Genomic DNA, 14,369 nt, shown 5'->3' on the forward strand with positions numbered 1-14,369 from the left:
GTTTTTTAACCTTCTTCATGCCCTGAAACTTCTGGGCATGAAAGGTTTTTAAAAATAAAAGTCTGTGTTTAGTGTTTAGTCAATTTAAGTCAGTACTTTGTAGCACCAACTTTAGCTGGAACATCACGGGGGTTTGAATAAATTTGCAAAACACTGTAGATCTGCCCGTTTTCTTAAAATCAAAGTCTTGAATGAAAGAATTTATGACTGATCTTTCTGTAATACATTACATTCTGTAATGTATTCTGTATTACAGAATACACGTACTCTGTAAACCTACCGAATATGTGGTATACAGTATATTTGACCTCATATGCTTAGCAGTGTCAAGAAACTTCACTGAAACCTTACAAGAAGTATCTTGGAGATTATTATTTCTGTGAGATGTGGCTTCAGTGAAGCTCAGGTGAGGATATAGAGGGAAATGTTTACAAGGGATACTGTAATAAAGCAAGGCCAAGATATGAAATGTAAATAACAACTCTTTTCTACATTACAATGTTGTTGTTTATGTTGTTGAAAATGGAGAATGTTTCTGGTTCTGTACAAGCACCAGGAAATGAATGAGGAAACCATTTTTTGGGTTTGTTTTTGTAAGAGCAGCTGATGTGTTTTCATTTTGTGCTCCTTCTCTGGATCTCAGAGATTGTTAAATGCTTGCCTGTAAAAAGTGGTGCCGCTTTTCAAAACTGCAATATCCATTGGCGAAATGCCAATGATGCTGGTGTGATAAAAAACCTGCAGTGCATGGAACAAAATCAGACTGCTGTCTTTTTGAATAAACTCTGCTCTTGCTTTAACTACGGTGTCTTTAATGACTGTAAAAAAAAATATATATTTTTGGAGAGAATACATTTCTTCTGACCTCACCGGGATTTCTTTCAGTTATTGCGATGAAACAAGACATGTTCCTACTGAGATCTCCAACTTTCTACAATCTAGAACGTTAAGGATGCTCTCTCTGGTATTAACCAAGCCCTAAGTGCATGGATGCTGTTATCCTTTAAATCTTAAAAAGATTAAGATGAATTAGAATTAGTAATCTGTGAACCTTGTTCAAGAACTTTTTGAATAATACTGAAAGCATGAAACTGCTGCATTAAAGATTAAACATTTTATATTACTGAACCCATGTGTTTTCTTTATTTATTTCATTTGTATCTGTTTTATAATCTTTTACAGATCTCATTAAAATGCTATCGTTTCGTTGTATGCCACTAGTCATATGCTGAAATAATTGTGTCATGACTCAGCATATAAAAACACAGAGGACAAATTAGCATAGATGAAAGAAAAATATATGCATTTCTAATTATTTTGAACAGAAACATTGTGCTGCCAAAACATTAAATGAAAATATTTTTACGCTGGAAGAATTAAGATTGCATGGAAACAGCAGAATCAAGAATCAACAACCTGAACATGCCATGCCCATATAAAACATGATGTTGGCAGTATCGAGCTGTGGGGATGCTTTTTTTTCTTAGTGGTGACAAAGAAGCTGGTCATGGCTGATGGGAAGATGGACAAATGTGTGGAGACAAAACTCAGAAGATGTGGCTGTAATCATAGTGAAAGGTGGTCCTACAAACAAGCAGTCAGGCTCTATAAGACATGCTAAATGAAGCAACAGTCCCTTGAAGGAATAAAAGGGAATGAGTTGGCTGACAAATATGAAAAACAAGCTACAAAAAGTAGTAATATTGATATATTAGTACCATTCAGTAAAGAAGAAATCAAATCTATTATTAAACAAAAGGTTAAGGAAAGATGGCAGAAACAGTGGGAAGAAGATAGAACTGGTAGGTGGCTTTACAGTATTCAAAGAAAAGTTGGTGTAATGAGGAGAACAGGACGAAATAGAAAAGAGGAAACCATTATAGCTAGATTGCGTTTTGGTCATACAAGGTTAAATAGTACATTATTTAAAATGGGAAAACATCCAACAGGAAATTGTTTTCAAAGAAGAGACAGTAAAACATGTTTTGTTGTTCTGTTCTAAATATTCTGTTGAGAGAAGGGAAATAGTTTGTCGGTTACAAGAAAATAAATTACAGTTAAATATACATGATATTTTGGACAAAATTTCTACTTCAGAATATTTTTTGTTATTTAATAAATTACCTTAAGAAAACGAAACTGATAGAAAGGATATAAGTTTTATTGATTTATTTTATTTATTTATTTGGGGGGGAGAATATATATGCAGCATCCCAATCCACACTCCATTCCAGTTGATGGCGGTAATGCACATTAATAAGTTGCTTGCCAAACGCCATAAAAAAAAGAAAGAAGAAGAAGCACAGTCCCTTGCATAGCCATTTGTGTCCGGAAGATGGCAGCAGTTCAATTGTGACAGATTAAGCGGTAAGCAAGACTTTCCCCGAAGAAGAAGACGACTCTCCTCTCGACGGTGGAAAAGTGACCTCTGTTGCTAACCGCTGGCCTGCAGTTGAACCATGGCTCCTCCTGTTGCAGTGTCGCCTTTAATAAAGGTTTGTGCTGTTAAATATGTTACCGAAACGCTCATTAAGTAATTTAGTGCAAAACTGCTAGAATAATTTTCCACACTTAGTGGGTAACTCGTCCGGAGTCACCAACATGCTAACTATAATCAGGATATATTAGCTCGAAGAGAATGGGTAAATGGAAACATAGTACAAGCTTTCATTCTGTCCAGATTAGCAAAGAAGTGCATGTTGCAGTCCGTTTAAATGACACCCTGATTAACGCTAGTGAACGTTTGTGTCATATTTTACGTTGCTAAAGCTAACACTTTGGAGCTACCTGCAATGAAACGATAAATTGTTACTAATTGAAAAACAAAGCACGTGCTCCGTTTCTCCACTTTCAAACTGTAAAGGTTTTATCGTTCATATTTAATACCTGTGATATCATGTATTACTCACGTTATTTAGCTTAATTTGAACATGTTTTACAAGTCATTTAACGCCTGTCTCTCCCCCTAGTGTTCATAGTGTGTATGACAAGGAAACTAGAAATTGTCACTAGTGAACGGTTTTGTTTCTGTTGCAGACTGCCAGGTATTCAGCTTTAATTGCTGGCATTATCTACGGTAAACGGCGATATGGTAAGTTATTAAATAAGTCATCATACAGTTATTTTTAACTTGTTTATAGAAGTAGCAATGCATGCTGCATATCACATATGAGAGAGTATGTGATAATAAACATGGTTTTGATAATATTTTAAGACCAGACATGATCGTACAACTTCTGATGGCATGGTTAGATTAGGTAAACTAGCATTCTCTGTATTTTAAATGGAATGTAAATTATAATAGCAAACATTTTTATAATGTAACAAGTATGTAGAATAGTCACCTGATAGTTTGAATATGTAAATCAGCCTTTATATAGGATCGGTAACTTACCACACAAATAATTAATTTAAATGTTTAAATCCTGAACTTTTCTCCTGTTGAATTCCCAGTGTGTCTACAACATGGGACTATGAAATTAACTGAAATAAACATAGTTTTAATATGTGGGGGTATTATCTTTTTAATTATGTCCACCTTGAACAATTTATATCTTGTACATGGATGGTTTTCAACTAATCCTCTCCAAACTGAGCAAGTTAGAAAGGAAATTCTGACTGGACTTAGTTTGCAACTCTGACTTCACCCTCCTCAGATTATCTGAAGCCTATTGCAGCCGAGGAAAGGAGGATTGAGGAGGAGGAGAAGAAAGCTCGAGAGGAGCAGGAGAAGATTGCCAAGCAGTTAGCAGAAGGTAACATCTTCACTCTTATTCATATACAAATCAAGTCCATAATCCAAATATTGTTGCATGATTCTTTACATTCTTACCCTCCACCTCACAGCTAATGAAGACACCATCCTGAAGTAAAGCTCTGGACTGTCCTTTGGAGACATCCTTGTGCACTTTCCAACCTCTTCCTGGAGTAACGGTGGCAAAGTCAGGCCACGCTGGTTCACTGTCGCAATGAAAACAACTCCCCTCCTCCAGTTTCCCAGAAACTGTAATTTAGTTACATGAGAAGAAATAACTTCAAATGCACCTACACTCAGAAATTTATGTTGACATTTGAATTGAAGAAATTTCATAAATACAGGACATAAAATATAAAATGTATATTTTTTTTCCTCCCTCATAACTATTCAGTTTATTGTTGGTACATTTACTTGAACACCTTTTAGATCTCTGGCTCTGTACAGCATCATAAATAATTTTGTTCTTTAAATGTATTAAAAAAATAAATACATGGCTTTGCTCCTTGTTGTTTTTTCAGAGTTAGAGATGATCAGTAATTAATGTATTAAAGGTGGTTGATTATTATGGTTTTAATATTATGCACATTTAATGAAACCCCATAGGTTTTATTTTATTTTCTTATCCAAGCAAAATGCTTGCTGATTAACTAACTTTTTCCTAAACAATTTCTAGCAGCTAAAGGTGTATGAATCATCTCTGCAGAATGAAACATTCTGCCTTGTATTTTTATCATTTCACACAGTTATATATTCAGATGTTTGCCTGATTTTATATATTTTATACCTCCAAGGTGATTGGTTAAAATATGTTGATTTCTTTAAAAGAACTTATCTTTATATTCTCTAAAAGCCTGAGTAAACTCTGAATCCTCACACGAAGAACCAAAAACATTGAGAAACTATAAGTTTAGTCCTGAAAACCACCAATTTAAATGATTTAATATGTCACCGTTTTAAATCAGAATTTCTAATTTAGAAACTACAAGCCTGTAATAAGGTCACCAAGCCTTCGGTTTTATCATAGATCGCGTCAATCTTCATCTGCCATGGAGGTGTGAGGAGTTAATTTAAATGCGCAACGTGTATTTTTACATCTTGTTGTTGCACAACTTTGTCCTGCACCCACACACCAGACCTGACCCCATAAACAGTTTAACCCGGCGTCACCTGTGGCTAAGGAAAGCCGCCTCTTCAAGAGATTGTTGATAAATCTACAGTTTTCAGATTAGTTAACTGAGCCAAGCAGCTGCTGTGGTTTCAGATTTAGTTGGATTTAAATTTAGTGCAGCTACTCAAAGCGCAGATGTTTTGACTTGACAGGTGAAACAAACTAATACCACGATATTCTGCTCACAGTTTGTGGTTCTACACAAATCAGAAAACCCAAGATTTTTTTAAAAAGAAAAATACTTTCATGTCTGCAGCTTAATTTACAGCAACATCGTTGAATTCACAGATCCTTTGCTTATGTATAGGCATTATCCTTATTAAATGCATTTGTTCTGTGCAGCAGACGTTCAGCCTAGGATTAGACCTGGCAGCATTTACAGACAAGCTGACTGAAGACGAAAACACCTGAACCTCTACTGACATAACACATTACTCATAGCTGGTTTCCACGGTGGCCATCTCATTCTCCCCCTTTATGGCTAAAGAAATACAAAAACATACATTTGCAAGCCTAATATTAAAGTTGCTGGACGTAGCAACTTGTAAATATAAAACGTGAAAATAATTTCCTGAAAAATATATTTGTTTTAAGGACATTACAAAATGTCCAACATTGCAAAAGCATCTTTAATTTCATTATATTGCACATAAAATACCACAGAACCTTTGCAGCGTGACTCAGGGTTCAAACAAGTTTAATCTTCCTTTGCATCCGCCATAATCAACTGCAGCCTGGCAAAAAAAAAAAAAAAAATTACATAAAGCCTGCATGCTCCTGAACGTGAAGGCTCATCAGCTTACAGGCAGGGATTTCTATAACTGGATTAATGCTAGATTTAAAATCTACATTTAGGCTGAAGAAGTGAGAATACTCAGACAGCCCGTCTGTGGCTCCGGTATAAAAGGCTCGCTCACAGGCTTCTCGGCACAGCTAAAACACGGCAACACATCTCTGAACTGCAATCTTCCTGTGGATTTCCTCTGCACCTCAGGTAAGGAAATGATGCCTTCAGGGACCAATAAGAGGTTTATAGAAACCTCCTATCGGTTTCTATAAATTTGTCCTACATTTAAGCCATATGCGGAGATTTCAAAAGCGAAAGGCAACTAGGTTTCTTTCTTGGCTTGACTTAGAATGGACTTCCAGCTCTTGGGGTTGGTGATGCTTTTCCTGGCCTGTGTGGAGCAGAGCCTGGCCTCTTGTGTGGTGGACAGATTCACAGTTAAACAAGACTTTGATCCCCAAAGGGTGAGTACATAACTTCTATTTCCACTTCCAGAATAGCATTCTCCTTATAACGAACAATATCATCAGCATAGAGTGTGACATTTTTTTAAATTTATTTTGCATTTTGCTAATTCCGCTGTACACTCTGTGTAAAGCCACACTAATCTGATGAAATATCTGTTAATGCATCTGTTTATCTTTTTTCCTTGGCAGTATGCAGGTAAATGGTACGCCCTGCAGAAGAAAGACCCTGAGGGTTTGTTCCTGCAGGACAACATCTCTGCTGAGTACACTGTTGCGGACGACGGTGCCATGGTGGCCTCCTCCAGAGGCAGAGTCACTCTCTTTGGGTTGGTTTTTCTTTTTTTTAAACTTACTAGACTGAAATCTGTACAATACACAGCTCCCAGCATTTCAGCTGCAATGTTCTTACTCTCTCCCATCTTCAGGTTCTGGGTTGTCTGTGCAGACATGGCTGCTCAGTACTCAGTACCTGACCCCAACACACCAGGCAAGATGTTCATGAACTACCAAGGGTTGGCCAGCTACCTGTCCAGCGGCGGTAAGCCTACGAGAGCTGCATGTTTCATCCTCCTCTATCTCAGTTTAGTCAAGACAAACATGTCTCTCTGCTTCGCTAGGTGACAACTACTGGATCATCGACACAGACTACGACAACTACGCCATCACATATGCCTGCCGCACCCTTAAGGAGGACGGAAGCTGCGAGGACGGCTACGCGCTGGTCTTCTCCCGCAACCCTCGCGGCCTTCCCCCAGCCATCCAGAGGGTCGTCCGGCAGAAGCAGGAGGAAATCTGCATGGCCGGACAGTTCCAGCCCGTGCTGCAGTCGGGTACGCAACAAGCACGCATTTGACTTGCAATATAAAGGCTATAGAGAGCATTTAAACTTAAAAGGCATTTGTCTCTCTTCAACAGGGGCATGTTAAACAGCTTCCAGGCTGACGGTGGACGACTGATTGCACTTTGTCGATCTGGACCGACTAAAATGCCCAGGATGAAGATGCAACTCTTCACAGGGGAACCGTGCAATACTACACTCTCATCTTAGTTGTCTGATGAATCCCGCACTCCATAAAACGCTACAACACACTTCCAAGATAGTTCAAAGCAAAATCCAATAAATAGCATGATTTTCTCAAAGAATGTTATTGTAACTTGCTGACGGGTAACATCTGATGTGAATTGTTCTGTGCTGCTGACAATAAATTTTATTTTTAAAAAAAGTAGTTTGTCTTTTGTTTTTGTAAAAATCTTCATGTGAACAAGTTCATATAAAATAGCAATAATTCAATACGTGAGTTTTTTTACGTTCGTAAAGGAGTGGGATGCGTCTGTAACGTCGTCTGAGGTGTGATTTCACTCAACAAGCCACACATGGGAATCAGCAGACTAAATGTCTCTAAAATGTGCTACTGTTTACTCCCCGTCTGAAAACCTCTCCGGCAGAGAGTAGGGCCCGGCCCGGCCCCAGTAGTCCACAGCTCGAACTCGGTACAGACCCCCAACCTTCTGGTCCACTGCAACACAAACATAATGGATAAAATATAATTACCAGCTCTGAGGCTGCAGTGAAGATCAGAATTTACATCCCCAAAAAGAACAGAAAAAAAGGAGAGGGGAAAACATGTCTACCTGGTGAGTAGACGTAAGAAGTAAAAATGGTGTCCTGAGCATTAACCCGACTGAATTCCTTCTGGTCCGTAGAAAATTCTACTTCAAACGTCTTGATGCATCTACAAAACATGGAGTCAGAAGTGAAGGCTATCACCTAACCTTTGAAAGGACACTACAGTGACTCATTTAATCCATTTTCCTTGAATAAAATAGTCAAACTCAAAGAAATATTAGCCATTGCTCTTACTTTGAACCAACACAGTGATCTGACCAGATAACGAGGACTTGGCCTTTGGTGATCCCGATGAAGCGTAAACCATTGACCTGACAAAGACAAAACACAGCTTGTGGTAGAAAACAGAGTGCTAACTAAAACTTATTTGGCTGCAACGCCATAAAATATTCATATTAATAACACATTTTGTCATGGTACAAACACAGACTCCGTGCTGATGGTCTCCATTTCTAATCAACTCACTTCTGAAGGCAAGAGGTTGAACTAGATTTTGTTTAGAGCTGTTACAATAACGGGGTATGAATACAAATTTATGTCAAACCTTTCAGATTTGTTTTCGGAAAAAAAAGTTAGAAACCTTCTCGATCAAGGTCTTAATTAAGGATTACTTTGTTTTGATTTATTACACTAAATTCTGACCGATTAGATTGTTTTTAGTAAATGTAACACAATGTAAAAAAAAAAAAAGTTCAAAGGATATGACTCCAAGGCCCTGTAAGCACATAAGAATGAACAAGCGTGTGTAATTACTGCAGCCTGTTAGTAACAAAGCCTTAAACTTTTTCCAACCTGGTCTGGTCCGACCTCAGGCCGGGCACAAACATGGACTAGGAGGACGGAGGGAAGAGACAGTTTGGCTTTTAGAGTCAGAGTGTCGCCAGGAGGAAGTTTCTGAGGTCCGTCGGTCCGGGGGTCCTAACAGTGACACATCATCAGTGGGTCAGAAGCTGCAGATTAAAAATTATGGCCATAATCGGCAGAATTTTTTTCCATCCAGAATTAAAACCTTGTTTAGATGGCTTTATTTAGAAATAATTACCTCCACACTCCTGAGCTGTCTGAACTGTTGCGCGGTGGGGAAGTCAGGGCTGCCCATGCTCTGCCACAGCTGCTGTGGGTTGGTAACGTTATTGTCCATGTAGTAGGTGACGTACAGCAGACCTGGATAACAAACAGATACTGAGCTGGACTAAAACATTCTATCTAAGCTGCAGGATTTTGTCAAAAGCTTACCCTTCTGCTCAGCTAGTCCTTTCAGCTCGACTGCAACATCATCGATGCGTTGGGAAGTGCTGTTGTCGTCGCTGTTGTAGACCAGGACCGCCGCCTGCCAGCTGTCGGACCCGCCATGGATCAAAGGTCTGTGGGTGCTGGCGAGAACGCCCACGGTGCTGTTTTCTTGACGTCCAGAGTTTAAAACCTGAGCCAGGACTTGTGTTTCTCCTTATAGAGGAATGACGTGCAGGAGTTCAATATTAGCCGCATGCATGACATAAAAAAATGTTTTAAAAAATCACCGTTCCTGAATCACACTGTTCTTCTGAGGCAAAATTTTTAAAGATTCAATGATTTTGGTGTTTCTGCAGGTGTCACCAACTCAAGTTTAATACTGTATGAGACTATTTAAAAACTGTTATGAATAAAATTTAAGCTCTATGTCACAATCACCACAGAAACGTACAACAACAACAAAAAGTGCTTTTTTTTTTTTTTTAAGAGTACCAAATTTATGATATGTCTGGGGTCTTTTTGTAACTCTTGGGAGCAGTTTTGAGCTTCTCACACTGTATAGTCTTAACCCATATAGCGTCAAGTTTTTTTGAACAAAATATATGTGGTATGGGTCGGCGACAGAAGCGAGTCAGTGGAGAACTGCCAGTAAATTTACAACTACCCATGATGACACAAAAAAAGCTAGGTAGCAAGTACTAGAAGTTCGCCACCGGTAGCCTTAACCGCCTCAAGACACTGGATGCAGTGTGAGAAGATGTCTGTGTGCGACTCAAACGTTTGCCTATAGAAAAGTCCTGTAATAAAAAACCTATATAGAATATAAAAGATTAAATAGTCCCATCACAACAAAATGTAAGACCTGTGATTACTGTATTTAAGGCCAACTTACATTTTCTTTAATGAATTTAAAACATTTTAAGGTCTTAATTTTAGATACACAAATCTAAGTCTTAAATGATGTACAGACACCCTGACTTTTGAGAACGTCACCTAGCAGAGCCAGCAGGCCCATGACGGTGAGGACGGGCTTCCGGATGAGCTGGACATGAGGCGGCCGGGTGTTGTTGACCTGGAAACGAGCGGTCAGCGTGCGCTGAGTGAACGGGTGCGGGTGGTAACTCAGAAAGGCGTTGTCGTTGCTCAGAAGGGTGTAGTTGATGGTGTTATTGGGGCTAGCCAGAAGCAGATCCTGGTGCTGCTTTATTATCTGATTGGAGAAGAAGAAGAAGAAGAGATGACAGATGGAATCCGAGTAAGTGATGAATTATTACTTATTTTGTCTGCACTTACATTGTTTTTTTGGGGTTATTTTTGCCTTACTTTTACCACCATTGCAGCGTAGGTCACGTCAGCCCTCCAGTCCTGAGGTTTGGACCATCCCACCAGAGGGTCGGCCTCGTCGTTGTAGACAGGGACGCTGCGGAAGCTGGGGAAGCGTTTCTGGATTTCCCCTACTGTCTGGAGCTCCTGCTGGAGAATGGGCAAAGAGAAACCCCCCCCCTGGGAGACGGAAACAGAGAGTCACCTTTTTCTATACCACAGCTTTATCTCAATTCATAAAAATACTATTAACAAATATAATTATTCCACTGATTTAATTCAAAAAGTACTATTTTGCCATAATTACATTGATTCATTACACACAAACTGATCAATTTCAAATGTTTAATTCTTTTCATCTAAATTCTTATGCCTTTTCCCAAATTCAGCTCCTTAAAAAATAAAAAATATCACATAGTACCGATAATAAAACATTTTAAAAAACATAAGTGCTATGTTTTGTTATGGCCTTTATAATAACGTGAGGGTGCGAATAATAATGATGATTATAAAAAATATTGTAAATTTGTGGGTTGAACCTGGCATCCCTGGGAAAGAGAGAACAGTTTTGTGTTCTTAAAGAGAATCATGTTTAGTCTTTAAGCCACAAAACTAGCTGCTCAAAGACTGCTGTATCGAAGGATATTGATAGAAAATTGAGTAAAAGAACAAAGTTTGACTGAAAAAGGTGCAGAAGTAACAGGGGCATCTGCAGCCTTAGAAAGATAGTGAAACAAAGCCCTTTCAAGAGTTTGAGGAAGAAAGAGTCAGATTGTTGAGAGTGGGCAGTTTAGTTTTGTGCTAAGCTTTAAGTCATGATCATTAAAATAAACAGAAACAAACAGCGGAAATAAGCCACTGTGTGTGCAATGAGTCATTTCATGAGTTTCACTTAAAATACTTCAATAAGGTTTTTTCTTTAAATATTTTTTTCAGCACAAGTGGCCTTCATCTGATAGCAATCAGACAGGAAGGGGAGGAAAGACATGCGTCAGAGGAACCAAGGACAGGGGTTCCCACTCTAGCCACTGCGCCATGCGTCGCCCCTTTGATTAACATTTTGATCATATGCTAAACTCTGATCCAACAGCATGCATTCATAAAAGAGACTGTGCGACCCGCCTTCTTGTGCAGGGCTATGTAGTCGATCCTGACACCCGTCTCTCCGGTGAAGTAATTGGTGCCGTTGTAGCAGTGCTGCAGCATGGCCCAGCAGTACGGAGAGCGGGGGGGAGAATGACAAGAGTCTCCGGGACCACCGAACCTCAGGAGCGGGCTGGCAGCGCGCAGCCCCTCTGAACACGCATCGTAGTAATTTAGAAACCCTGAAGGTATGTGGATGAAACAGAGATCTGGAGTGAGGCCTGATATAAATTCTTCATCAGTAATGTCTGTTGGCGACTGCGTTTCTCCGTTGTGAGCAGTCAAATTCCAGTGCAACACAAATAGCATGGAGTTATGTACGCGTTCTGGGGTTTACCTTGAATGGACATGGTGACATTATCAAAGTCATGATTATTGGGTTCGTTCCACGTTTCAAAGTTCCACTGAGAAACTCTTCCTGCGCCGTATTTGTCTGGAATTTAAAATGAGCAACAATATTTTTTAGATAGAATCAGATTTTATAGAATTTATGATTTTACAAAAAAAAAAAAGACATAATTTTCTATAAACCAGTTGAGATTAATGTTACAGAGTCCCAGAAGAGTTTAGCAACATGTTTATTTTAACCATAATAGGAGATCACTCTCAATTAGCTGGTATGTAAATGGCATCTAATTGTTGCTACGGCGACTTGGAGGTCCTCAATATATCACTCTCAAACAGTGAACCATGGTTACTTTTTTTAAATGTTCCTATACGTTTCAACCTTTATTCTTCCATTTTAATATTTTATTGGACATTTGACTGGTAGCATTGAGGTAAAACAGCTTAATTAGTAAACAAAAACTCACCAATGTATCGCTTGGCTATGAGATAAACCAGATTTCTCCATTCAATCACTTGAGCTTTATCCTCCAGGTCAGTGAAGTAGTTTGAGACGCTGCCCATCAATTCAAAACCTGAAATATATCAAAACAATTTATCAAAATAACATCACAATGAAGATGATATTTATCAACAACAAAGGCAGTGTGTTTTTAGCACAGTACCTGGTTGGAGCCCATTATCTGACAGCAGTTCTATCAGCTCATCCAGTTTAGTGAAGTTATACTGAGGTTTTCCTCCAGCATGTCTACAAAAATGAATTTAAAAAAAAAATCCCACTTGTTTTAATATGGCAGTAGGTATGCTTTCTCTAATATGAATCACGGTGTATAATTAACCACATTTTGTACATCAGCATATTTTTGCTTGCTAGTTGACTTACTGTAAAGTGACCAGCTCCAGCAACCAATGGATCCTAACCTGCTGGATCCCTCCGTGTGGGACCGAGCCCACATAGGCCAAATTCAGCCGCTGGTCAGTGCTCAGGTCAAACTGGTCAGCCTGGGTGTGAGGAAGTGGAGGACTGCAGGAGAAAAAGTTTTAAAATTATGACATTTATACAGTTCTGTGGTGAAGTCTTGAGTCATTTGTTCATACTTTGCAGACATAACTTCCCTTTAGAATATTACACAATATTCTAAATATATTTTGCTTATTGGAAGCAAATTATAAACGTAGAATGCAGGTTGGAACTGAACAATAGCAGATGGGTCTCTTCTAAAGTAGTGAAAAAAAAAGTTATTTTAGAGTTTTACCAAATTGAATTGTTTTTAATCACATATTTTATAAGAATCTGTGAGTTTAGATTAATGCACAGCTTGGACTCACTGTACAAATGCACCATAAATGTTTCCATCATGGTCTTATGTTAAAAGCAAGGTGCATATAGAGTCTTAAGGAATTGGATCAGGAGGTTTTCACCAAGAGATAACAAATGGGCAGATATCTTATAGATCTGAGCTGTGAAGATTGAATGATTATCTCTATTATTACTCACAGTCAAATGTCCAATAAATTATGTTTGACTTCTCAAACCTGGAGAGCCGTCATCCGTCTGGACTCAATCCCAAGGAAAATCTTGGGATTGATATATATGCAATCTTAAAGAGGTTTCTGAATCTCAATCGATATGCATTCAGTGTGAAATAATTATGTCTGTTTGAGCAGCACAGATGAATCCGCGTTTATATGTTTACCTTCAAAAAATTAAGCGTAAAGCTATAATAAACTTTTTTAAATTCAATTTTCAGAAACTGAATAAAGTTGTCACAAAGCTGAAGTTGTGCTTCAACTAGGCCGACACTGATTTAGAATAACTCTGTCCAACTTTGATACGTAGTTTTTACTTACAGGCCCACGTGACATGATTTCAAGCCAAAATGTGTCTTTGTTTGAATTTTTACAGAAACTTGATCAAAGGTTTCATAAATTATGTTTAGTTCAACCTGTTTTCAAGTTGAATCACTGCGTCACGTGTTTGGTTTACTTTTTTTTTGCGCATGCGCATGACAGCGGTTTGCAAAACCAAGGGTGGTGATTTTAGCTTAAGAGGAAAATTCAATAAAAATATCGCTTTGAAAGAAAAAAGCGACCTACCAGAAGCCAGTGCTTCTCCAGAATGGCCTGAGCTCTCTTTCTGGTCGCTTCGCGTCAACTGTGATGATATAAGCGCCAGAAGTTTCACAGAAGCACCAAAATAAAGCAAAAAAAGGCAAACTCCTCCACATAATGAACTCGTGTTCGTTTACATGTCTCCCGTAAAGTGACAAAACTGTCGGTCTATCCTCTTTCTCAGCATGTTTTTTGTAGTACAAGCTCCAACACTGAGCTGTTGCTGGTGAACAACAAGCTAACATGCAACAAACCAACCAGGAAGCAGATAACCGTGAGCAGGTCACATGAACACGGTGACGTATATAACGCGACGTAAATGTAGTCTTCAGTGAAGGTGAAAGTGAACCGTTTCAAGTCAGAAGGTGGTCTGGTAAGTTAACGCCAACACTAACGTTTTTGGCTTG

General features: G+C 38.7%; 2 protein-coding genes across 4 annotated transcripts; one reads left to right on the top strand and one right to left on the bottom strand.

Annotated features, from left to right (window-relative positions):
- The first annotated feature begins 3,878 nt into the window (after nt 1–3,878).
- LOC114154580 (purpurin-like) lies at nt 3,879–7,393 on the top strand. Of its 3 annotated transcripts, none has more exons than XM_028033811.1 (4): nt 3,879–6,176; nt 6,369–6,717; nt 6,797–7,009; nt 7,095–7,393. In XM_028033811.1, the coding sequence occupies exons 1-4, from the start codon at nt 6,063–6,065 to the stop codon at nt 7,103–7,105; spliced, it is 687 nt and encodes a 228-aa protein (XP_027889612.1). In that variant the 5' UTR covers nt 3,879–6,062; the 3' UTR covers nt 7,106–7,393. The 3 variants fall into 3 exon arrangements, with proteins under 3 accessions (XP_027889612.1, XP_027889613.1, XP_027889611.1); XM_028033812.1 differs by having other exon boundaries at nt 6,369–6,505; nt 6,605–6,717; nt 6,797–7,393; XM_028033810.1 differs by having other exon boundaries at nt 3,879–5,919; nt 6,062–6,176; nt 6,797–7,393.
- Nucleotides 7,370–14,251, bottom strand: idua (alpha-L-iduronidase). Its single transcript, XM_028033809.1, has 14 exons — nt 13,948–14,251; nt 12,734–12,874; nt 12,516–12,598; nt 12,318–12,425; nt 11,843–11,938; nt 11,485–11,687; nt 10,363–10,542; nt 10,033–10,249; nt 9,043–9,252; nt 8,849–8,970; nt 8,599–8,724; nt 8,041–8,117; nt 7,812–7,912; nt 7,370–7,696 (listed from the first exon to the last, which is right to left on the bottom strand). The coding sequence occupies exons 1-14, from the start codon at nt 14,205–14,207 to the stop codon at nt 7,596–7,598; spliced, it is 2,025 nt and encodes a 674-aa protein (XP_027889610.1). The 5' UTR covers nt 14,208–14,251; the 3' UTR covers nt 7,370–7,595.
- Nucleotides 14,252–14,369: the final 118 nt, after the last annotated feature.

Source organism: Xiphophorus couchianus, chromosome 12, assembly GCF_001444195.1.
Source record: "Xiphophorus couchianus chromosome 12, X_couchianus-1.0, whole genome shotgun sequence".
In the NCBI taxonomy this organism is placed as follows: Eukaryota; Metazoa; Chordata; class Actinopteri; order Cyprinodontiformes; family Poeciliidae; genus Xiphophorus; species Xiphophorus couchianus.